This window comes from Populus euphratica, unplaced genomic scaffold (assembly GCF_000495115.2).
Source record: "Populus euphratica unplaced genomic scaffold, PopEup_1.0 scaffold146.1, whole genome shotgun sequence".
NCBI lineage: Eukaryota > Viridiplantae > Streptophyta > Magnoliopsida > Malpighiales > Salicaceae > Populus > Populus euphratica.
In genome coordinates this window covers 257,608-283,995 of record NW_011500037.1, presented here as the reverse complement: position 1 = coordinate 283,995, position 26,388 = coordinate 257,608, and the positions used below count along the sequence as shown (strand labels likewise).

Below are 26,388 nucleotides of genomic sequence, written 5' to 3'. Positions count from 1 at the left end.
TAAGTCAAACCTTCTAGTAATCATACCAAGTCAACTCTAAATTTATTGCAATAGCTACATATATGACAAATAATGTAAAATTAATGCAACTAATTCACAACCCTTTCGAGGATATTGGTGAAGTTTGATGTTCAAATGCAATGGATGCCGCCTTCCTCAGGGAATCGGTGTTCATTGAAAGCGAAGGGTCTTCCCATAAGATCGTCTTAAATATTTAGGTTTGAAGAATTGAGAAGGATCTGGTTCAATCAAATCGAGATCGATAGAGATACTGGCAAATTTTTGTCACTATCGATCCTAGTTGTGAATGAGACCAAAAGGTTTTCAAGGATTCAGATTTTGTTGTTGCTGATGGAAGGTGAATTGTGAACTAAGATATTAGCTGGTCTATTCCATGCCTTGTCCTTTCTTGGAGTGCAAGGGACCCTTGTGTATCACAGCTCACCCTCTAGGTAATTAGACCATACGTAGTTTAGACACACTAACTTACCTAACAATTAACACTTCAATTATTTTTTTGTATTTTGCATAGGGGCTATATTAATTAATCTATAATATAATCGACATACACCCAACTTACCGCTCAATTAAGTCAAGAAATGGCCTTAAAATTTTCATATTACAGTTTTTCTTCATCTGTTGTCCAATGTACTTTAGAAAAGAGCAACTCTTCAATATACCTCTGTCTATTATGTTCCAGAATTCAAGGATTCATGCACATAGCTTTGTAAGAGTCCAAAATAAAAATCATAAGCTAATTTCCTCATTGGTATACTGGCTTCGGTGCCCACACATTTCGCCGCGGGGCTGGATTATTCTTTTGCACAATAAATAATATTAAGTTGTCAAAAAAATATTTTTTTAAAAAACAAATATGACTTGGGTCATAGACCGGGGTCAAGTAATCTAGTTTTATTTTAAATTGACAAATAAAATAAAACTATAGTAAATGAATCAAGTTCAAAAAGAAAAGTTATTAGAAAAATCTAGGAATTTTTTTTTCTTAAAAGGTAATAAATGATATATCTCAATTCACATCCCATTAAATATAAAAAAATAAAATAAAATAAAAAAACATAAAAAAAGCAGTCCTAATCAATCCAAGTTTCTAAGATAAAAGTATAATCCTATTAATCAAGGCTAAGCCACCCCAATATATATTGTCAAACTCGTAATTCAAATCATAAAATTGAATAATCTAATAAAAAATAAAAAAAATTATTTAATTTTTATTTTTGAAAAAAAAACTGTTTTAACATTTTAAACTTGTGACTGGGTCATTAACCTGAAGTATCATATCTAATTAAAAAAATAAACATGAAATTCTCAACTAATAAAATATTAAATAATAAAATTAAAAAAAGAATTATAATTATACAAACTATTAAAAAAATAGAAATTAAATGAATGAAGATTAAAATAAATTTTATATTTAATTGAAGGGTTAAATTAAAAAGAAAAATTAATTTAGCAAAACAACTTAAAAAATCAAAAGAATGAGGATCCCAATTGACATAAAAATAAATTCATCAAAATAAATTTTTTATTGAAGGATAAATTAAAAGGGAATAATAACTTTTTCAAAAAGGCCAAAAAAATTAAAAATTAAAATAATGAGAACCAATTTAAAAAATATAATATCATCAATTTAGACTGAAAGATGAAATTTAAAACCCATAAAACTTTTACAAAAGGGTCAAAATAATTTAAATAAAAAAAATAAGAACCAAGTTGGACAAAGATAATATATAGCAAATAATGATGGAATGATGAAGTTGATAATAAATAAAACTTTTATAAAAAGAACAAGAACAAAAATTAGTAATCAAAATAATAAAAACTGTAATTAAAGCAAGAGGACTAAGCTATAATTTTTAGAGGAAAAAGGAGAAAATAAAAAGAAAAATAAAAGAATTAACATTGACTCACGCCATACTCCAAAGGCAAGAAAATACGACAGTGCTTTCAATGACAACAAAGAGCATGTTTGAATAACGAGAGGAGCTATATATGCCACTCAAAAGGTATAGGTGCCTCCCATATGTTGGGGAGTGCACTACATGTGCAATGTTTTTTTTTTCTTTTTTATTTGTATATTCGATGAAATGTTAGAATGTCTCTAAACTAACTTTATAATCATCAAAAAACTATTATAAAAAGATGACGTGCAATGTTTTTTTTCTTTGTATATTCGATGAAATGTCAGAATGTCTATAAACTAACTTTACAATCATCAAAAAACTATTATAAAAAGATGAAAAATCCCTTTAACTATGATTTAATTTTTGTTTTTTTTGTTTTTAAGGGCATTTTAGTTGTTTCATTATGGTTTTAAATTTTGTTTTATTTTTTTATATTTGTTCAAATATAAAATTTTTCATCAACTTACATTATCATAAACAAAAACCCATAAACACCTTGATGCTTGTTCCTTTTTTTTTTTTTCTTCCAAAGGGTATTTGGTTTTTTTACTATGCAATTAAAATTAAAAAATATTTATTTGTTTCTAGTTAATTTGATAATAACTAATGGACCATGTGAAAAAGCTTTAATGTCCCTAGAAGCCTATATTAAATTTTTTGAATGGATGGGTAAAATCATCATTACATTGTTCCTATAAACAATAACCTTAAGTCCAGAGCTACAATGTTTTTTTAATGGGTTTTAGCTTCTTTTAATATATTTTCATTTTATAGATTGTTCACTCCATGATTATGTATATTGTGTAAACAATCTACTTTTCATTTGTAAATGCATTGTATCTAAATAAATCGAGCATGTCTCTTCTAATTTAGAAGGATCAAATTTATTTTTGAAGTAAATAAATTATTTGATTGAAAGGTTTGTTTAATTCTAATTAGCTCAATTGTAATTAGGATGTAACTATTATATATTGTGTTTAATTAGCTCAATTGTAATTATAATTAGGATGTAACTATTATATATTGTGATAATTAAATTGGCCAGAGATCACAAGTTTCTTTTGAGGACAAAGGACAAAACACAATGATGTTAGGATATTGTGCTTTAATACTAAGGATAAGCTAGCTAATATTTTGACAAAATTGCTTTTGTTGTTTAAGTTCAAGCATTACTTGTACTTGATTTTTTATAACCATTAGCAAAATGACTTGGCCTTGAATGGTTTGACGGTGGAGGTTGAGATTTTTTACTATTAAGGAAATTCAAGCCAAGGTAGAGATATTTTTAGACATGGTATGAATTCAAATTCTTAAGGACTTTACATTAAATAATAAAAACCTTATAGACATATAATTGTCTTTTCTAGGAAAACAATACTTGTTGAATTAATATTTTACTAGAAGAGGGCCCATACTATGCCATCAAATCACATTATATTTTTTTCATAAAAAAATATGTTTAATTGTTGCAGATATATTGTAAAGAAAGAATAAAAATATACGATTTAGTTATAATCCTTGTTAAATAATTTGATTTTATTTTAATTAGATGAAGAAAAAGATAATAATAACAAATACACCAACATTTGTTTTTAAAAAATCAATCACAATAACCTAGAAAAATTTTAAAAAATAAAAAAATTATTGCAGTTTAATTTTTAGTTAATTAAATATGGAAAAAAAATTAAATAAAAAATATATATAAAACAACCTAAATCAATCTAAGTTACAATGATAGAAATGTAATAAGATGTGAGCATATCAGGATCAACCCATCAAACTTGTGATCTAAATCACAAGATCGAGATGATCTAATAAAAAAAAAACTGAAAAAAACCATAAAGCTAATTTTTTTTTAAATATTAACTTATATTAACTTTTCAAACCCAAGAATCAGGTCATTAAACCAAAAGTATAATGCATGTAAATACCATGAAGCTCAAATCACAACAAATCAAATATTAAATGATAATATTGAAAAATAAATTATACAAAAGGATCCAAAAAAAATAAGTAATTAAAAATAAGGATAAAAAATAAAATAAAAAATAAATTAGAGAGTAATTATATTTTTTTTATCAAATGGTGAAATTGAAAATAAAAATAACTTTAGGAGAAGGACAAAAAATCCAAAAGAAGACCTAATTAAAAAATATAATATAACATAAATTTGGCCTGAATGATAAAATTAAAAACCAATAAAAATTATACAAAAAGTCAACAAAAAATTAGAAATTAAAAGAATAAGGACAATATATATATATATATATCATAAATTGGAATTGAAATATAAAATTAAAAATATATAAAACTTCTACAAAAAAAAATCACAAATAAAAAAGAATCTTTTTTTCATAAATTTTTTATGTTTAATTGTTGCAAATATATTGTAAAGAAAGAATAAAAATCTACGATTTAGTTATAATCCTAGTTAAATAATTTGATTTTATTTTAATTAGATGAAGAAAAAGATAATAATAACAAATACACCAACATTTGTTTTTTAAAAATCAATCACAATAACCTAGAAAAATTTTAAAAAATAAAAAATTATTACAGTTTAATTTTTAGCTAATTAAATATGGAAAAACAAAATTAAATAAAAAAAATATATAAAACAACCTAAATCAATCTGAGTTACAATGATAGAAATGTAATAAGATGTGAGCATATCAGGATCAACCCATCAAACTTGTGATCTAAATCACAAGATCGAGATGATCTAATAAAAAAAAAACTGAAAAAAACCATAAAGCTAATTTTTTTTTAAATATTAACTTATATTAACTTTTCAAACCCAAGAATCAGGTCATTAAACCAAAAGTATAATGCATGTAAATACCATGAAGCTCAAATCACAACAAATCAAATATTAAATGATAATATTGAAAAATAAATTATACAAAAGGATCCAAAAAAAATAAGTAATTAAAAATAAGGATAAAAAATAAAATAATAAATAAATTAGAGAGTAATTATAAATTTTTTATCAAATGGTGAAATTAAAAATAAAAATAACTTTAACAGGAGGACAAAAAATCCAAAAGAAGACCTAATTAAAAAATATAATATAACATAAATTTGGCCTGAATGATAAAATTAAAAACCAATAAAAATTATACAAAAAGTCAACAAAAAATTAGAAATTAAAAGAATAAGGAAAAAAAAATATATATATATATATATATATATATATCATAAATTGTAATTGAAATATAAAATTAAAACTATATAAAACTTTTACAAAAAAAAATCACAAATAAAAAAGAAAAATTAATAAAATAAGAATTAAAGTTAAAATAGCAATAAAGAGGACATCTTTGGAATTTCAAAGGGAAGATAAAAGAAAACAAAAAAAGTTTTGTCGGTAAAAAAGTATACCTACTACCATTAATGACATGTGTTAACTAAAATGAATGAGGATGTGAAGGTTATTCTAACGATATGGCAATAAAGTATTTTTGACCTTTAAAAAGTATCGTGCATACCGCTTAAGATGTGTTAGCATATCTCATGTGTTAAATTATATATTTCATGTGCTCATAATTTTTTTTATTTAAATAATATTTAATGTGTACTAAAAAACCAAATCACCCTCACTCTACTCAATAATAATAAAAAATAATAGAGTGAAAAGATTAAAATCCTCTTAACACAAGCTTTATAATTTTTACTTCTAAAGATAAAGTTTTTATTTTATTATATTTTAAAAAATATAAAGATAAAACGGACCTTACATGCGAACTTTAAGAATTTTGTTTTCAAACATAATCTGTAATCTCATTATACTTAAAAATTCAAAAAAAAAAAACTCATTTACTCCTAATCAATTTTCTATGACTAATATAGCTACGTGAAAAGACCAAATTATGTGTAACTCCTAGGCCATGCTTCTTTTTTTTTGGTAAGAGTAAAAAGAATAATTGTACTATTGTTATGGTTAGTGAAATGTATGTAGGTGTACAATGAAAATACCTTTAGCTTTAATTTTTATTTATTTATTTATTTATTAATCCTTTACCTATTAGGACTAAGACATATATATATATATATATATATATATATATGAATGTGTTCGGGCCTAATTTTTCTTACTCCTAAACTCAAAATCTAAACACATTCAATCTTCACAGCACACCATGAATTTCTTTTAAAGGATGACCTTGCATGCTAAAAAAATTAGCTAAGAAGAGAAATTTATAGTTTCATGTGAACATTGAATGTAATTTGAGAGTTCTACAATGTATTATTTTGAGGGTAAGAAAATTTGTCTTCTTCACTTGTGGACATATGCAGAGTCCAACCATATAAAATAAATGTGATGTGCGATTGCTTTCTTTTCTGTTTGGAGAATTAACATTTGGGATATTCAGTTCTAGATTCTGGCAGATGGATGAGATTCATGGTTCGAGTAGAATGCAATTAACTATTGTTTCTACAATTGTAATTTTATGAAATTAAATTCTATAAAAAGTATGTAAAACATGTTTATGACGTTTGATTAAACTTCAGTGAAAAACATGTTTTCAATAAAAATCTATATACGGTCTCTTGCTCTCTATCCTTATCTCTTTCCCCTTCATTTGCTTGTTTGTTTCATTGATTTTTTGTTGTTTTTTTTCTTTTTGATTAGACATGGGGGGAATTTCTGCTACTAGCCTACAATATGAAGCATTATTAACAAAGAAGCTACAGTATTTTTCCTTGATGTCAAACCAGGTAGCTAAACTGCTACGTGCCCAACTTCAAAAAAAAAAAAAAAAAGCAAGTTGCTGCTTTAAAACCCATTTGTTTTTGCTTTTTAAAAAATCGTTTTTTAAAAAAAAATTAACTTCAAATTAGATTTTTATGTATCTTTAGATCAATTTGATATAAAAAATAAAAAATAAAAAAATTATTTTAATATACTTTTAAATAAAAAATATTTAAAAAATAATCTCATCCATATTTTCAAACATGATATTGATTTCCTTTCCCATCCTGCATCCATGCAACAGTTTAAACACTGTATCGTGCGTAGTACACACAGAAGAATCATTTCACTTTCATGATAGTTCAGGGCGTGCATGCAGTGAGAACTTCTTTTCAATTATTTACCAAGATGAACAACAAACGTAAAGCAAAAATAACAACACCACTCTCAAAAGGAGTCGAAGTTATGTATAGTGAGTCATGGAAGAAACTGAAAAGACAATGTCTGTGACCATTGAGCGGTACTGTTGTAAGAGAAGAAGTTGTGATCATGATTGCAGAATCGGCACATGCATATCTAAGAGAGAGCCACCATCTTTGAATGCATTTTAATTTCTTTTTTCCAGTTTCTACGCTAATATTCTAGCCAAGTCACAGTCGTGCACTATCTGTGACTAAAAAATGTTTTCACGCAATCCAGAATTTTCTAAAGTTGACGATCTTTGATAGCTCAGTGATATAAAATTTCTAAAATATGATTCGACATCTCTTCGTTCTTAATTTCTTAATACTTAGAAATTCATGTTTTATTTATTTATTTATTTATTTTAAGGAAGACAATAAGCTATAGATATGATCTTAATTGGCACCTAATTGCTATGCATCTCTTCAAGCATCCTAGAGCGAAAATTAGAGCATCTTAATTTTTCAAAAACTATAAAATAATAAGGATAACAAAGATGTAGAAAAACCTAATCTCTGAATTTTTATTGAAAGATAATAATTGATTCTAAAATCCCCTAGAATTAAGTTTAAATAGCATGCATTTCCAATTTAATTAAGGGCTAAACATGAAATACAATAACAAGAAATCTGAATTTAATGTTGAAGTAAAAAAGAAAAGATACTTTGTAGAGCCCAATTCCTGAAAAATGGGTAATTTAAGATGGTTATAGACATCCAAACATTGAAAAAAAGAAGAAGTAAGATATGCATTTGTTTTTAAAATATTTCATTTGATTAAGAATATATATATATATAAGCTCCAAGACCCATGAATTCTTGACTCTTCCAATATATATATATATATATATATAAAATGTGGACCGGATAAACTCTGCTTCTAAATTCAGCTACCGGGACCTTTTCTTTTCCCAAATCTACTAAAAGCTCCAAGACCCATGAGTTCTTGACACTTCCAGTATGTGTATATCTATATATATATATTGTTGCCTGATTTGGAAGTTTCATCCATTAATGTTCAGAGGCAGAGAACCTCACCTCAAGGTAATGGCCAAAAGCATTAATTGTACCTTTATTTTGCCTCTCTGGTATGTCAATTATTCAACTATACACGAGACAAAAATAAAAATAAAAAGTACTGAAGAAAATGCCTCTTTTTTTTTTTTTTCAAAACTTAAGATAAGGCTGCACACGGAAAATGAAAAAAGCTCATTATAGAAATCTCTCCCGCTCTCATGTCTCCCTCATTTTCCTCTGCTTTATTCCTAGGAACACATTTCACTTGAAGCTAGACTGTACTGCTACCATGATGATGATTTTCTCATCATGCAATGCTTTGCTGTCCTGCCAATTGCCATCCATGCTTTTGTTGAGAAATTAGAGGAATGGTCTTAGCTTTATACTCATTTCATGTGGAAAATCAAAAGATTAATTTGGAAGATGGAAGTGTGTGACAAAGACTCCCCACTTTTAAGTCCTTTCATCATGTGAAAGCACCAATTTCCGTGGGGTCTCATAATCTCTACTGATATATTCCCTCAATCTCTTTGTCTTTCTCCCAATTTTAGTCTCATGTGAGTGAAGCAGGGAAAAATAAAATAAATAAATTTGCATATCGTAATATGAAGAAACGTTTCTACACAGCCCCATTAATTGAACCAAATCTTGATACGTCTCTATATATTAGTGATAGAAGCCAATAAAATATTTCTACAAGAAACACAATCATCATGATAATTAATTGCAAAAGGCATACACTTTTTCCAGATCAATCCTAACAAACTGGCAAAATCATTGTCCTCTAAAAGTTTGATCAAATCCACCCATTCCTCACAATTCTCACCTACCTACCCCACATCTGATATCCCTTTGATTCATTATTATTTGAATCTAATAGCAAAAAGTTGTTTCACATCCAATCAATTTCTTCTCAAGGTTAATTCTAGTGTTGTGTATGCTATGTGAGATACCCTACCCTAATTTCTAAGGCATAATAATTATCTTCGGGTTGTAAATATATATGTCCAAGGTAGGCTCTTGTTGCCTTTGGACAAGGGAATGTGACCAGAAAACAGTGCCCTGGTCGGTACCCTAAAAGATGTCAAAGGACAAAAACTAATTGGAGAATAAAATGATTTTAACTTGGATTATTTTAACTTGGATTATTTATAATTCACTTTATCACTTTCTTCAACCATCGAGTAGCGTATAATGATGTATTAAAGGGATAGTTACACACGCCAAAGTTTTAGTGAACAGTCCTTGAAGATTCTCTCTTATCCATAGATTAAATAAATTTTTAGTGGCATGAGAACAAATAATTACATCGTCTGAAGGTACGATGAACTGATCACGCATATTATAAACCATATAAACTTGCATATCACGGATATTTTAATAATAATACTACCTCCCTATACTAAAAAAAAAAAAAACTTAGAAAGTTAAATTAACAATGAAACTCCACCTTTTCTTTCAATTCAATTTTTTTTATTTTTTCATTTTCAATCTTATTTTTTTAATTTTATTCTTAATTTTTTAACAATTATTTAGAATGTTTTTGGACCAATTAAGTCATCTGGATCATGTTGATATAACCCATACATAATTTGATTTTAAACCTTTACTAAATAAGAAGTCAGGTTGATAGTTTTTTTTATGATTTTTTACTGGTCGGTCAAGTTGTCATTGAACTTATCAAGTTAATTTGATCATATCAAAAAAAATTCTACATAATTTAATTATAAATTCAAGCAAGATAAAAAGTTGAGTTGAAAGGTTTTTTTAAACAATTTCATTCTTTTTTCTCAATCTCATTCGTACTTTTTTTATCACATTTGGACCAACAAGATTGATTAGATAAACTCTAAATAATTCTTACAATTTAATTTTAAACTTTAACTAGATATGAAGTTGGATTAGAAAGTTCCAAAACTGATTTGTTAGATAAGATTTAATAATAATATCAAATAATTTTTCATGGATGAAATAAGTTAAGAATTTTATACTTTTTCCAAAAAGTCTTTCACATTCTATGGGATATTAATTTCTTTTGATATAAATTCTCCAAAATGCTCGTTATCCGGCAAATTTATCCTATGTGTTATCTAGAAAATCTTTTTTTTTTAGGAAAATCTATAAAATTTTGTGGTTAAAAAAATACTTGATAGATATTCCAATTAGTTATTTCCAATGGAATTTCCCTTCACATGCAATTTGAATGAAAAAAAAAATGGCAGGGATTATAATCTTGTCTGCTGTTTATAACCCAAAAACCCAATTAATCTCTCCATATAAAAGTCAAACAGAGGTAATTTATCTCAAAAGTAAAAGATTTTTTGTAAACCTCTCGTGCCCACCATAGCGAACAGAGCAATGATGGCTAGGGTTCTAGCTCGTGTACAATATTGACCATGGGCCACCAACTTCCTTTCCATACACGCACGATTAATTAGCCATGAGTGTATGGTCATAGCTAGCTTCAAAATGGTTAATTAGAAGATTTAATTAGACTCTTCCCTGTTAATCCTTCGCACCACTGTAGCTTGCTACCTTGTACTTACTTTTCTATGTGATATATAAGAAGTTGGTAGCTAGAGAGCTTAAAAGTTTGGTGGCAATATTTTTCACCATGTTTTTCATAGACCGGGATTAGCATGGACTGTGTATATATATATATATATATATTGTGATGGTAGAACTAGATCATAATGTGAATGGGATTGCTTAACAAACTAATCAATAATTTAATTATTTGGATTACATGCATGTGAAAGTCGGTCTCATATACAGTACTACTAAATAAGCAGCTATAATTGCTGACAGCATGCCTTCGGGAAGGTAAGTTTAATGAATACTTCACATGAAAATAAGATTTATCGTAATGAGTATTTATAGATACCATTTAGAAAGAAAGAGTACTTTCTGAAAACTTCGTATTATTGCTCTTATAGTTCTATATCCTAGCTAATTTTAAATATAGTAATTATATGTATGTTTAATATTGTGATACTTTTTTTAAAAAAATATTTTTAATTTTTAATTTTTAATGTATTAATATCAAAAATATATTAAAAATTATTTTAATATATTTTCAATTAAAAAAAAACTATTAAAAATAACTTGTGAATTGAAAATTACAAACTTCATGGGAATTTTATCATTACGGTTATCATTATTGTGAATTATAATTAGTAATTCTTACAGATTTTAGCGATATGTTTTTTCAACACTTTTTTTTTAATTTCAACTGTGAGTATTTGTAAATCGGCTTGTACATTAATTGAAACTAAATTCTTTTTTTAGTGCACTTAAAGGCATACCTTTATAATCTAATATTTTTTCAATACATTATCCTTATTATGTTCAGATTATAATCTCTAATAAAAAATAAAAACTATAGCTCCCTGAGCAAAATCTCCTTTCGTGATGAGTCCCACGCTCTCAAATATATTCATAAAAATTTTATACATTGAACTAGTAAGTAAAGAAAATAACTACTTTTTTTTAAAAAAAAAGAAGAAAAAGCATGTGTTTTTAAGCATAAGATTATACCTAGCCAAGTGAGTTAATTTTAAAACCTCATCTCAATTTTTTGCCTAACTTAATTTTTTAATTGAACTATGTGGGAGCTAATTCAATTTAAATTGATTATTTCTATGAATTCAAATATAATTTGAATGATTGGTAAAAACATGACTTAACTTAAAAAAAACTTTAAAATAATAATTTTTTTAAAAAAATATCGAAACAATGATAGAAAATCATGATCTTCTTGTGACTCGGGTCTTGGACTCTATTGAATTTAATAACTTTTTTATAATTTTTTTATTTCATTATATAATAAAAGTAGATGCTCATTAAATTAAACATTAACTATAAAATATACATTTATTTGAAATTGTAATAGTTCTATAGAAAACAATAAAAAAATTCATGCAATCTATTTCCTAACAAATTTAACATTGAAAAACAAAATAAAAAAATAAAAAATAAAGGACAAAAAAAACATATTCAGTCGGTGGGTAAACTCGTAAAACTTGTGAATCAGGTAACCTGAATTAGCATGCCAAACCCATAAAATGGGTTGTGGACTCTATTAAAATTATAATTTATTTTTAAACTATTTTTTACTTGATAATATAATAATAAAAATAGATGATTGTAAAATCAAACATCAATCTAATACTGAGATTATTATTTTTTAGACCGTGAGAACCTTATAAAAGTTAAACAAAGCTAATTATAAAATTGAATTCTTAATTAATTCAATATCTATAAATAAAATTAAAAATAAATAAATAAAAATTAAACTTGTTAGACCCACAAATTATGTCCACCAGCCAAACTCTATAAAACCTATAAATTAAGGCAACTTGAATTACCCTGGTAAAACCTGCAAACTACTTTAACCTTATTAAAAGATAAAATAATAAATAATAAATTATACGACTCAATTTTCAATCACTTCAATAATAAAAAATAAAATAAATAAAAATAATTCTTTAAAAAAAACAATACATTTATAATCCATAAATACAATAAGTGTGGATGAACATAGTTCCCAATATCCTTTAGCTTTTCTATTAAATTTATATAAATATTACATTATATCTATCAAATGAGGGGTGCGAATGAATTTAAGTATCAATAAGTATATTAATAAAGAAATTTTATTTGGACGGTCATCGATCCCTTTAGTTATTTAAAACCATGATTGAAGTTATTTAAAACCATGATTTATATTAGGAACTGACATCTTTCAATTTTCTGTTGCAGAGCTCTTCATCCAAGATTAGTAAGTTTCTGAGTTATGTTATTTCAAGATTGAATTCCATTGAGATTTTACCTAAAAAATTATAATATCAGTTCAAATATAGTTCTTAAAGTATGTTTAGTATTGTAGTATAGGGTATTTGTTTTAATTGAAATATATTAAAATAATTTTTCTTTCAATATTTTTAACATATTAGCACATTAAAATTATTTTAAAAAATACCAAAAAGATAGTAATTTAAATTTTTTAAAATAAAACACATTTTTAAAAAGCATAAAAGCAAAAATGATCACACTTCTCAGCACTTACTTAATTTGAGACTCTTGAACTTTTATAATTAAATGAATCATTACAAGCCAAACTAACATGGATACAAAGTACCTAGCACAAAAAACTAATTATTTGAGTACAATAATTAACTAGAATTCGACAAAAACATGTATGCATGAGACAATCAATCCTGTTATGAGCTATGAAATAATTGGAGTCTTTGTTTTGGAGGTAATACATGAAACTTTTACCATATATTTAACTTATACTGTTTTTTTTCTTTCAATTATGTATTCCCACAAATATCAAGCCAAAATAATTCCTTTCTTTCTTTCTTTCTTTCTTTTTACATCACATAAAACCAAATCAACCATCAAATCCATGTGTGAGTCTGTCCCCGCAGGTGGGTTGAGCAGAGCTTTATATGCTCACTAACATATGCACGCAAATTAACTAGTTCATATATGTTATAACATGATTAACTAGTAAATTTAAGATTCATTTAAAATGGAATCCAATCATATTTTAAGTTAAAAATTTGTTGGGAATTTTCTACTCTAACTTTAAGTTCGTTAGAAAATTTGAGGAAAATATCTTATTTGCAAAATTTTTAAAAATATATAATTTAAAATGTGTTTAATAGAGTAATTACGGTAATTGTTTTTTATGAGACTCAATAAAAACTAAAATAAAAATATAAAAACATGGTTTTATTACAAGTGTTTCTGTGCTATTAAGGATTATATCAAAATGTAAATGCAACCACAATCTTTGCTTTGTCTTTCTGTTTGTGTATACGTGGGCGTGTGTTAAAATTAAAATTTTCTAACAAAAATATATGTATGTGAAGGTTAAGAGTGTTTGTGTTCTCTTGTTCACTTTGATCATTGTTAATAATTTTGTTAATAATTTTTTTTATATTATTGAATGAAGATTTTTGGAATAATATAATGATGTTTTTATTAAAAAAATTCAATGTATTTTTAGGATTTTTTTTCTTTTATTTCTCTTTCCTCTCTCCTCATTAAATACTGTTTATATCAGTTTTACAATTTCAAAGAGATACTTGTGCACCACGAATCAAATCGTAACCCATAACTCTTTAAATCGAGTTATTTTTTATTTTTTTGGATATTTTTTTTATTACACCAGAAAACCAAAAAAAAAAAAAGAAGAAGAAAAAACCTGTGAAGGTTAACGGTTACTAATAGTCCTCCTAGACAAGTTCAGTGATTTGACAAAAGAAACTTGTCATCATGCATTTGGAAGAGCACCCAAATCATTCATTATCATCAGTACACGTGTCAACTCATCATGGCCTTTCATGGAGTAGCAGTACTCATCAATCAATGTACAATTCCCTCTCTTGCTGGGCAATATGCATGAAACAATTAGCCAACCCTGCAGCAAACAACGGCGCGGACCAAAAACCACCCTTTTAAAATAAAAGAGCGGTTTCGATTTTTGGAAAGAAAAAATATTTGCAAGAAATTTTATTTACTGTTTTTAGGCCCATCTTTATGTGAGGGCAATCGATAGATGCTGACATGCGTGGGACAGTGAACGAAGCATCGTTTCTCTGAAGGGAATATAGTAAGAAGTCATAGCTCTTGCCCTCATTTTCATCTGTTCTTCTTTTTGGGAAGATGGCTAGGGTTTGGTGCTGACTGCTGAACCCTTATTTGCTTTGGAGCCTAGGACCTATGTATGTATTGAACTTGTACGTCACTCGTGACCCATCATGCTGATGTGAAGAATGAGTTTGATAATTCATAGCAGTCGGCTCCAACTTAGTAGAAATTCAGGGTGCATGGGATGATCAGTCGGCTGCATTAGGAATGAATATTAACGTCAAGATTTGCAGGTATTTTACCATGACCCTGCATTAGAAACGGATATTAACCTCAAGATTTGCAAGTACTTTACAAATCTGAAGTTGAGAAATTAATTGCATGTTGAATTCACATGTTCTATTTACTATTTAGGCTAAAGTCTGGAACGCGTCGGCACCCGTTACGCCACCTATATTCTCAAACAAACACTTGATCTTTGATATATTCTTATTCTTCTATGTTTTATGTTACTTCTAATTAAGCTTGAGTTATTAACTATAAACAATTCATGATAAAAGTAATGTTTAAGCTAAGATTTTGATCAGAAAATCCATATTTGAGAAGTCTTCAGAGAATATATATATATATATATGACGATGTATATTCAAATAAATGCCTTTGGAAATTGATTGAATGCAGGTAAATTAATGCATGGAAAACATGCAAGGTCTGGTTTAGTTGCACCCTATTCTGCTCGGTTTGCCAAATGAAATCGAGTTCTATTATTTTCAGTTTCCATAGCTTATTTTTCAATTGGGTTCAGCTAGCGTATGCTTATTTTGATTTATTAGTGTACAACTCTTTGGATAAATTACAGTATATAACCTCTTTCGAAGAATCATGAAATTACAAAAATTATCTAAAAGTTTCAAAATATGACGAAAACTATCGATGTACCAAGATTTCCTTAATTATTATTTAGAAGAGATGGTTAAATTAAAAAGTTTTAAAATTAGAGCACGAATATGAAAAAATAATCACGAAACAAAATTTATTGGAATTAATATTGTTTGTGTACTAAAAAACTAAACATTTCCGTTTCTTATATATTCATTCTTTCTCTATTTTTTTTTTCATTTTTAATTTAATTATAAGTTTTTTATTTGATCATGAAAAATATAGCAATTTCATTGAATCAAAACTTAAACAACATATATCATTATTTTCAAAATTAAATTTAATAAATAAAATTATATCAAATAAAAAACCAATTAAAATAATGAAATATAATATTTCATATTACTAGGAGTCTGTTTTTTAATCATAATTTAAACAGAACAGATCTAATTTTCATGGTGTTCATTCTTTACCTTTGCAGACTAGAAATAAAGTAATTGGCAACAAAATAAACATTCTGCTGGTTCTGGGCAGTAGCCTCCTCACCAATCTTTTGAGTAGACCATCAAGTATGAACTCTGCTTCTCCCTTGGATAGAAGGCTTAATAAAGATGATAGAAGACTTAAACAATGGAGGTCAACTATCATGCAAACTAAATGATGAAAGATGAACATGAGAAAAAATTAATTTAAAAAAACATTGAAAAGAAACTCAAGTTAATGCAAATTAACTCGACTAACTTATAACTTAAGATATGAGATCAGGATACCACACAGAAAAAAAAAAAGCAAAACAATTTATGAAGTTCAAGGCCTAATAATCTAATACTGAAAGATGAAATTAAAAAAAATTAATTAAAAAAGATCAAAGTTAAATTAGACTAATTTTCAAATTTTTTGTCTCAAGTCAAGAAAATAGGATTACTCTATATCAGGTAAACATAAAAAAAAAATCATGAAACAAAATTTTTAAACATCCTAAATTAAAAAACATAACAATTAGCAATTAAAATAATGAGGACCAAATCTAATATAAAACTATATGAAAGAAAATATTTAGGAAATAAAATAAATCAAGAAAATAAAAAAACCAATAAAAATAATAAGAGCCAAATTGGATAAAAAAATAAATGAAATAAAATGTTGAGGGATGAAATTGAAAAAAATCTAAAAAATAACAAAAAAAAAAGCAATCAAAAGAATGATAACCAAATTGGATATAAAAATTAAATAAAATAAAATGTTAAGGGGTGAAATTAAAAAAAAAACTTCAAAAAGTATATTAAAAACAAAATAAGTAGCAATCAAAATAATAAAAATCAAAATTGATACAAATATAAACTAACAAGTTATATTTAATTTCTAAAAGGGATTACATGAAATTCAAGATGAGTAAAGAGAAAGGAGATAAAAAAAAACTTTATTGAAACCTAACCATTACTCTGTTGTCCATACACGACTTACCAATTAAAAAAGGATGGTTTAATGCTTTAAATTTAATCATGGAATGCAGCATTTAACAACCGAAAGGTGTTTTTCGTGATGTCAAAATAGCTTGTGCGTCTCTTATTTTTTTAAATTATATTCATATTTGTTAAAAAACTAAATTACTCCTCATTTAAATTGATTATAACAAAAAAAAATGATGAAAATACAAGAATATCTCTCGATATCAGTTTTAATTTTTCAGATTTCAAGAACAGTTTTTTTAAATATACTATTCAATCATTTGTTTTGTTGTGCTTGTAAAATTATTTAAATCATTTTCTTGTTCATATAAAATGTTCAACTTGTCCTTATTAATATATTAATGACAAATGAATTATATAAAAAGCCACCTCAATAACTTATTAAATAATTTTGTTTTTTTTAAATAATTATTTTATTGTTCTAATTTACAATAAAATATATCCTGATATACACTAAAATACTTATTTCTTTTAGTTTTCTTTTTTTAAATTATCGATGTGAACAAGGTAGTTAGACCTCATTTATTCTTGATTTTTCAAGGCAGATAACAGCTGAGATCAATTGCCCAAATGCATTAACTTCATTACAAGATATTTAGATCCACTGACTTTAATGGGTCCAATTAATTCAAGCCTTCGACAAGTTCAAGAAAAATGGTTCCATGACATATGCTCCATTTATTATAAAGCTATTAATTGCACATGTAATAAGTTAAGGAGTTGGAAATTCGTGACCTCAGTATTATGGGATTGATTAACTGCCTTTGTTCCTGGGGTAAAGAAGTGAAAACGAATCAAAGGGCAAATAAGTTTCACTAATCTCTCACTATAGATCATGATTATGATGTAATGATAGTTGCATTGAACCTAAGCAAACTTCCAAACAGCATCTATATATAGGCATAGAGAGAGAGACCTAGAGAGAATTTCCATGTCCCATTCCTGATTAGCCAGCCTGTTAACCGATGGACCCTCATCCTCCAATTTGAAGTTGACATCACGAAAGAGAAATAATTCTTTTCCTGTCATAATTTCACACTACAAAGCGCTTGTGCTTGTTCTGTGGACAGCATAAAATGACAAGCTCTTGGAGCAAAAAAAAACTTTATTGGAGATTTTAGATGGAGACTACTACGCCCCTATAAATGTATATAATTCCCAATTATATATATATATATATATAATGGTTTCTTACGTCCTTTCCTATACGTTCACATAACCTATTCTATCTTGTGCATATATATAAAGCAAATCTGAATCATAAACTAAGCCTTTTATCTATCAAGGAAGAGAGCCCATGGAACACAGGAATTGTATCGTTTTATTAATTAAGGAAAGAATCTCTTGCAGTAATCTTTTGTATTAATACCGTAATCAAATGCAAAAGGCTAAAGCTTCAAAGCTACTATTAACTCGTTTGTCTACATGGCAAATGTTATGTTTGAAATTGCAATTCAAAATAAAAAATATGATTTTAGCTAGTTTTTATTTAAATTGCAATTGCGGTTTGAAACGCAGTAAACAAATGGGAACTACAAGCACATGTAATTGTGCATTGGAAATGCATATGCAAGTTTGTAGAGGCAACATGCCAAGGTAAAGTGGCACATGCGCTGGGCCACATATACCTGTAATTGGTTTGGTCCCTTTTAACATTGATTTTTTTGTAAAAACTTTTATTTGTTATTTTTTAATTTTAATTTTATTATATTCAATTGATTTTTAATTGTATCATACATAAACTCACGACATCAAAGGTGTTAAGAGGTTGCCACCTTATTATTTAGTTTGGGATCGCTTGAAAATTTGAATGAACTAATCTCACTATAAATTTTAAAGTTAACAGACTGGTTGTAGCTAGTAAAAACATTAGTACTCCTACCCCATCATATCTGAGATAAGTTATATTGTATGATCTAAATATGGTTTAAAGATTTTAATAGGTTTCTAACTGACATTTGTATGGCTTGGGGTAAATATTCACTCATGCAAACAAATTTGATATTTTAAATTTATTATGAACTTATATGCCTAAATAAATTCTTATGAGAAAATATTCATGTAGGTGGTCTGATAGGGTTCACCTATCTTATAAAATGAAAGGGTTTTTTCAAAACTTGTTTGTTGTGATAAAAATATATTTTCAATTAAAATTGGTAAATATTCAAAATAATTTTAAGAATTTTATAGTCAATTCTTGATATTTAAATATCAACTTACTTATATGTCCAATTTTATACTAGAATCTTGACCATTAATTCTCATGAATTACAATTTATGAGTTATTGAAATATTGAGCCAAGTTTTCATGAATCCAATAAATTGGTTATTAAATCCAAAATACACACAAATATTTTATTTAAAAATTTTGTATAAAAAATACTAAAACACACCGTGTATTTTATTTTTTAAGCCAAATATAATTTTTTTTAAAATTTTTAAGAGACTTGGCCATATGCAAATTAAAACATTTGGGTTAATTAATTTTTTTAATCTTTTCTACCTTTTTTTTATCATCCATTTAACACAAAATGAATAAAAAGAATACACACACACATCTTCTTTTTATTATATTTTTACTTACACACCCTATAATTATATGTTTACAAACAATAATAATTCAAAAATAAAAAAATACATAAAACAAACATCAAACTTTTAAAATTTGCAAAAAAAAGAAGAGAGAAAGCCTTAAAATTCACAAAATAATCTAAAGAAGTTGCTAGAATACAGTAATGCTGGGAACCCCCTGGAATTACAAAAATAGCGGCGACACATAGATTTAATATGTCACTATCGATTTAACATGTCACTGTCATTGATAGTGCATGAACTCATGCGCCATCACAAGTGAAGTAAAAAATGGGTGGATCGAAGACCACTTCTTCTCCCTTTTTTATTTAATGCAATTAAACCCTTAATTGACTCTAAATTTTTAATTTAATACAATTTTACCCCTATCTAATTACAATATCAGCCTTGAATTCTAGTGTCGTTTTAATATTAGTCATTGATCTTGAATTTATGTAAATTGACCATTAAACTTTAAATTTTTTAAATTTCACCCTTGATTTCATCAAAATGGGTAAAATAGAAGTAAAATTAGGCTTCTAATTGTATCCAAAATTATAGTTTGGTTTTTTTCTTGTTATTTTCAAAATGCTGATTTTCTTATTATCATTATTTTATTTTTTAATTTTTAATTTGAAAAGGAAAAATAAATTTAAAGAATAACCCAGAAACATGTTATCACACCTAATTTGAGATATTATCATCAATTTTAATGTGATTATTTATGATTTTTTTTATATATAATTATGTAATTCTCTCTTTTTAAAATGAATGCATGCAATAACTAATGATATTTAGTATGAAAGTGCGGGTGTGTGTATAATATGAAAGTAATATATATCTTTAATCTATATTTTTGTTAGATATTTTTATTTATCTGTGGAATTGAATCCCAACCCATTTTATTGAAAAAAATATATAAATATGAAAAAAAATTAATACAACATAGCAATTTGATTTTTTTTTTTAAATGCCGAACATAAGTTTCCCCTTTAAGGTTATTTTTATTGAAATAGACGCAAATATCCGCAATTGATTTAATTATACTGATTTGGCCAATACTCTCTCTCTCTCTCTCTCTCTCTCTCTTCTTAGCAGACATCGGATGGAAAATGAGTGATGGTTGCCTGTATTTCTTCCAATGTCCGTCCTTTAGTCTCAGGCACCAACTTCCAAACGAACAAGGCTGTTACACCACATATAGTGGCGAACAAGAAAAAAGTTCCTACAAAATAATAGCCACCATAGACAACACAATTAATTACTTGACTTCAACTGTCTCTGTGTGCTGCAGAGACGCCAGGAAAGTGAGAGTAATTCACCTGTCGAGCTCCACTCCATCATAAAATTGAACGAGTATGTCACAATCCAAGAGCCGGACCAATTGACTAAAGTCACTAAACTTCCAGCTGAGGCCTTCACATCTAGAGGAAATATCTGCAACAAAATCTCCTTAATTTATTTAAGCTTCAAAACCTTATAAGAAGATGTTCATCAATTAAGAAGATATGTGTGTACCTCTGACATTATAACCCAAGGTATTCCTGACATGCCTATTGCAAAAGTAACACCGTAACCCTGGTTGCAACGTCAAAGAAATGAGAAGGAAACTTGGATCACAACACGAACATTTTGTGTGGAAAAAAGACTGATTTGCTTCCTTACTATTATATAAATGCAAAGCAAATGCTAGTAATTAAGCGAAGAAGGGAGAAAATATGATAAATTAAAGAAATTGTACATAAGCTAATTAAGGATGGAAAACATGGCTTTAATCTGGACTGAATTACTTACCAATAAGCCAATAAATGCCAAAATCGGAGTAAGCTCTTTCAAATAGTGCAGTTCCTGGTCATAAAAAAAATAAAAAGGAAAAGTAAATTTCATGGTTATTAAATGGGCTCATTACCGGGCTCGCAAGGGTTTAAAAAATTATCTTAAATTAATTAAAATGATATTATTTTAATTTTTGAGTTTAAAAAATTATCTTAAATTAATCAAAATGATATTATTTTAATTTTTTAAATTTAAAATAATATTGTTTTGTAAAATAAAATAAAATAAATTAAACTAAATTTTAATTAGATAAACTAATAATAAATTTACTAAATTAATTTTATATTAATTTTTTTTATATCATACTAAGTTGGGCCGATCCAGATAAATTTTAATAACTAAATAGTTTTGAAAGACATGCCAAAATTTGAATAAAATGCAAGAATAAAACCATTGATGCATTTGCAACAGTACTATGGTTGAAACACAAATCTAAATTTGATTAAACCTGCAAGAGGAATGACAACCCAACGAGGACTAAACTCAAACACGTTCCAATGGCAGAAACCTGCAAATATTCGTACACTTTCATTACAAATGATATGATCATTTCAAACTTTTTAAAACGAAATCGTTATCATCTGAATTTCTAACCAAAAGAAGTCTTCTTCTTCCAGATATATCCAACAAGAGCACACCAGCAATGGACGCTGGGATCTGCAAAAAAATCATCTACATTCTAAGATCTACGCACACAAAGCCATTAAACTTGCTTCCCACATAAAATCTAAGAAAAAAACACCAGGAAAATACCTGCATAATGCCTGCCGTTGTAGTACCAATGACAGTTGAAAAATCTAGGTAAAACCAAGCAAATCCATCACTTAGCCATCTTCATAGTTCATTTTCTATATCAGAAATACTAAATTGAGGCACTTAACAATGAGCAAATGAGATTAACTTAGACTAAATTAACAAGACTAGGATGTCTCATAGGCGAAAGTGAGACAGAAATGTAGATTTTGAAAAGAAAAGAATTGTTTCATGTCACCTCTTACGCATGCATCAAACATAGCACAAGTCACGCTGTGAATAATATGCAAGCGACAACGTACCAGCTTTAACATATATAGAGCTAGAATAATATGCCACAGCACTAGTTCCTCCAAATTGCTGCAATACCATTAGTCCTACTCCAACCTCATCAATTTAAATAATCGGAATTAAGAAAGTTGATTGGTTATAAAAAATGAAGAAAAATAATTTATGAAAATAAAACGAAAAAAGGAAGGATTACTCTACACTTACAATTATTGGATAAGCATATTTCCTCTGAAATAAGCTCAGAAATTTAGCTTTTGAGTTGTGCTGAGAGATATCTATAGTATCCTATAAAACAATGGAATTATTTGTCAAATGATTTTTTAAAAAAACAAAAATACAATTCAATTCATAAATAGTAGAGAAATGAAGTTGAAATGTTACTCTGATATCATTTGCTTCTTGAGAAATATCAACATTCATTCCCCTAAGCCATTGCAAAGTAGTCTCAAACTCTTTCTTGCGATCAAGTTTTGCCTGTAGGACAATTTACTCTTCATTTTATGTTTCAAATGCACCCCGAAGTAAAATTTGCACTATTATTCAACTCGGCTCGGTTTGATAGGTTATTAATTTCATAATTTGGTCAACCCATCTCACTTCTTAACCCCATCAAACATTAAAAAAAAAAAAAAACCTTGCAATTGACTTGAATAACTTGACGGGAGAATTCACAACTTAGTTGTTTTTGTTAGAACTCAATAGTTTTTACCTTTATTTTATATATATATAAACTGATTGACATAGTTCAACTTGCCTACCCATAACATGGATCTTGTGCTGGACTTGAGTCAACCCTGTATTGGGTTTAATAACTATGAAAATTTGAAACAAAGCAGTAACAAATTGAACGCACCAACCATCTAGGTGACTCTGGAATGAAGAATAAACCCACAAGTTGCAGCATGCATGGAATAAGAACTGAAAACAAGATCCGGTCAATACATTAAATAATACTAATCTCTAAACTACTTTGTAGATTGAATTCATAAGAAGATTAAGAAACTTTACCAATCAGAGATAAAGCACGCCAAGAAATAATATTTCCAATGAAATACACAAGGGCGAAGCCGAGACTTAACGTCAACTAAACACATTGAAAAAAGGGAATAAAAACCAGACTGTTGGATATTATACTTGATCATCGACAGGGCATTAATTAGCTTTACCTGCTGAGCTGATGTAAATCCTCCCCTGTGATTCTTGGGTGTTATTTCTGCGATATATACTGGGACCTGTCATGAAGAATGACCATAAAATTCCATTTCATTTTAGAATTTTGTAAATAAAATATAAAAATACGTCGCAATAAACACACACACACACACATATACATATATATGAATCAGGTGGTAATTTTCGAAACCTATGCAATTACCACATATGTAATAAGCCCAACTCCAACTCCAATCGATAGTCTTCCAATATCCAACCACCAAGCATCCTTCAAATAAAAAATTAAATTTATTGATCATATTAAAGAATATTTTTCGAAACAATATAAACATGAAATGATTAATTTCTCAAGCACAAATCAAAGATCGGTGTTACATCATGTTGAAAAAAAAATTGGGTGCTAAGAGGAGGGGGGGAAAACCTTAGCGAACACTATTATGAGCCATCCTGGGATGCAAAATATTTCAGATAGCCACATTGTCTGCTTGAGAAGAACACCAAATTAATATGAATGGATTAAAGGCTTCTTAATTTAATTTAATTTTGTGGAGTTGAAATCCTGTGCAGGTATGTGTATATTAATTAATTACTCGTTTTCGGCCAATAAAATCTGCAATCTTCCCACTTGAAATCGCGCCGATCATTCCTCCGATTGTCATTATTGAACCAAAAACTGAGTACTGCAAAATGTGAAGGGAAATTAGAAACATCCATCAATTTCGTAGAAAATATTACAGAATAATATAAATTATATTCTAAAATTTTATTTAATTACTTAAATTTTTAGATGAGATGATTCTTTAATATGGTATTAGACTCTTAATGACCAAGCGGTCACGAGTTTGAATCTCATTATTCCTATTTATTTGATAAAAATTAAGTATAAAGTAATATGAACCTGTGCAAGTTTCAAGGTTAAAGAGCTTTCACTTAAAGAGATATGTTAAAGAATAATATAAATCATATCATGGGACCTCATCTAATAATTTAAATTATTAAGTTAAAATAGTTCTATAAAATATAAAATATATCCTGGGATCTTATTTTTTAAGATAGTATTAGAATCTTAATAACCAAATAATAGTTTCCATGGACAAGAATATTTGCATGAATGATTTACTTCATCTTAACCGGAATAGAGATTTTATCAATGGATTTGTTCCAATATGTTTGTGTTACGTGAGACCGGCCATCCATGTGCACATGATAATTTTAATGCTTCAAAATAAATTATTTATATTTAATTCGTTGTTTGGAATTACGTTTTAAATAATATTTCATAAAAATTTAATTATTTTTATTTAAAATTAATAATATTATTTTATTTTAAAAAATTTTAATATGTTAATGTTAAAAATATTGTTAAAAAATATTTTTTTAATATATTTCTAAACAAAAAATATTTTAAAAAATCATTATTATTACATTTCTAAATACTATTTTCAGATTTATTGAAGCATATTTATAAAAGTCAATATGATAACATAATATGGTCTGATCAAGGTTCTTTTTCAATCAAATTGAACTTTAAATCAGTTAGATTTAAATATAAATCAAATCACTGATCTGGTAAACTTTAAATATAAATCAAATCACTGATCTGGTTAAATCTAACTAAACCTGACAAAGTAAACTTTAAAAATTTCTTTTGGTTTTTATCCAAAAAATAATTTTAAATTAATTTATTGAACCACAGGTTAATTAGATAAATCAACGAAATCGGTTATTAAACCGATACTGATAACAGGACTTCAAGGATCTCTTATTTTTCTCAAACTAAAAATGAATAAATTAGAGTATGAAAAGCACTAACTTCTGACACCGAAAGGCCCAAATCTTTCCTGATTCCAGATTCAGCTGTTGATGAAAAGCCCACCTGACAAGCAGTTTATCTCAACGTCAGTACACTGTAGTTTTTATTGAAATTACTTGAGCAATATTAGCTGTGGAGTTTACTGAGAATGAGTCCTTGAATTATATTTTTGTGTAAATACCACTCAGATTTTATCAAAAACATCAATCACGTTATAAAATAAAATAAATGATTTTTTTTATCAACATAGTCTGGCCAATAAATAAAAAGCCCATGAATCATCTACAAAGTACTGGTATAAAAAACATATCAGAATCAATGGAGGGTCCAGTACTGGTTCAGCAGCAATATTGCAATCGAGTTTACGCAGCCGTTAGAATTTCCATGGTGCCGTGAGTTTTCCAGTCGGGCCATAAAAATGGAGGGCTCGAAGAGGCCTAGTAGGAGAGTCCATAGCAAAATAGAAGTTTAGGCTTTAAAATCTTATAAAATAACCAGGAGCATTCTTATTGGCAAAGTTTACTCCTCATAACAGGTTAACAAATTGTAGCATTGATTTAATCTAAATTATAAAAATTAAGTCACGAGATGCTTAAGATTTTTCTTAATCCGTTTACTAAATGATTTGTTACTTCATATTGTTTAACTTTATGACATGATATTACTAGCACAGAGATGACAAAGCATATTTATTGATTTGAGTTTTTACTATATTTATATCTTATTTATTATTTATAAAATAAAAATTTTAAATATTCATATTATATCTATCCAATTTAAAATATCTATTCGGGTATCTTTTACCTAAATATTATTTATTATTTAACATAAAATAAAACAAATTAATATGCATTTGAGATATGTATACAAATTATATATATATATATATATATATATATATATATATATA

General features: G+C 27.1%; 1 protein-coding gene across 1 annotated transcript in view; it reads right to left on the bottom strand.

Annotated features, from left to right (window-relative positions):
* Positions 1–20,692: 20,692 nt before the first annotated feature.
* Positions 20,693–26,388, bottom strand: part of LOC105142802 (sugar transporter ERD6-like 5) — an 8,490-nt gene continuing 2,794 nt past the window's right edge. The window contains exons 2-18 of the mRNA XM_011050603.1: positions 25,479–25,541; positions 24,256–24,345; positions 24,087–24,146; positions 23,868–23,933; positions 23,659–23,724; positions 23,501–23,576; positions 23,346–23,410; positions 22,874–22,966; positions 22,697–22,777; positions 22,504–22,588; positions 22,202–22,245; positions 22,043–22,105; positions 21,897–21,956; positions 21,407–21,460; positions 21,131–21,190; positions 20,935–21,049; positions 20,693–20,837 (exon numbers count right to left, since the gene is read on the bottom strand). Coding sequence (XP_011048905.1) covers positions 20,704–20,837; positions 20,935–21,049; positions 21,131–21,190; positions 21,407–21,460; positions 21,897–21,956; positions 22,043–22,105; positions 22,202–22,245; positions 22,504–22,588; positions 22,697–22,777; positions 22,874–22,966; positions 23,346–23,410; positions 23,501–23,576; positions 23,659–23,724; positions 23,868–23,933; positions 24,087–24,146; positions 24,256–24,345; positions 25,479–25,541 — 1,275 coding nt within the window. The 3' untranslated portion in view covers positions 20,693–20,703. The remainder of the gene's footprint in view (positions 20,838–20,934; positions 21,050–21,130; positions 21,191–21,406; positions 21,461–21,896; positions 21,957–22,042; positions 22,106–22,201; positions 22,246–22,503; positions 22,589–22,696; positions 22,778–22,873; positions 22,967–23,345; positions 23,411–23,500; positions 23,577–23,658; positions 23,725–23,867; positions 23,934–24,086; positions 24,147–24,255; positions 24,346–25,478; positions 25,542–26,388) is intronic.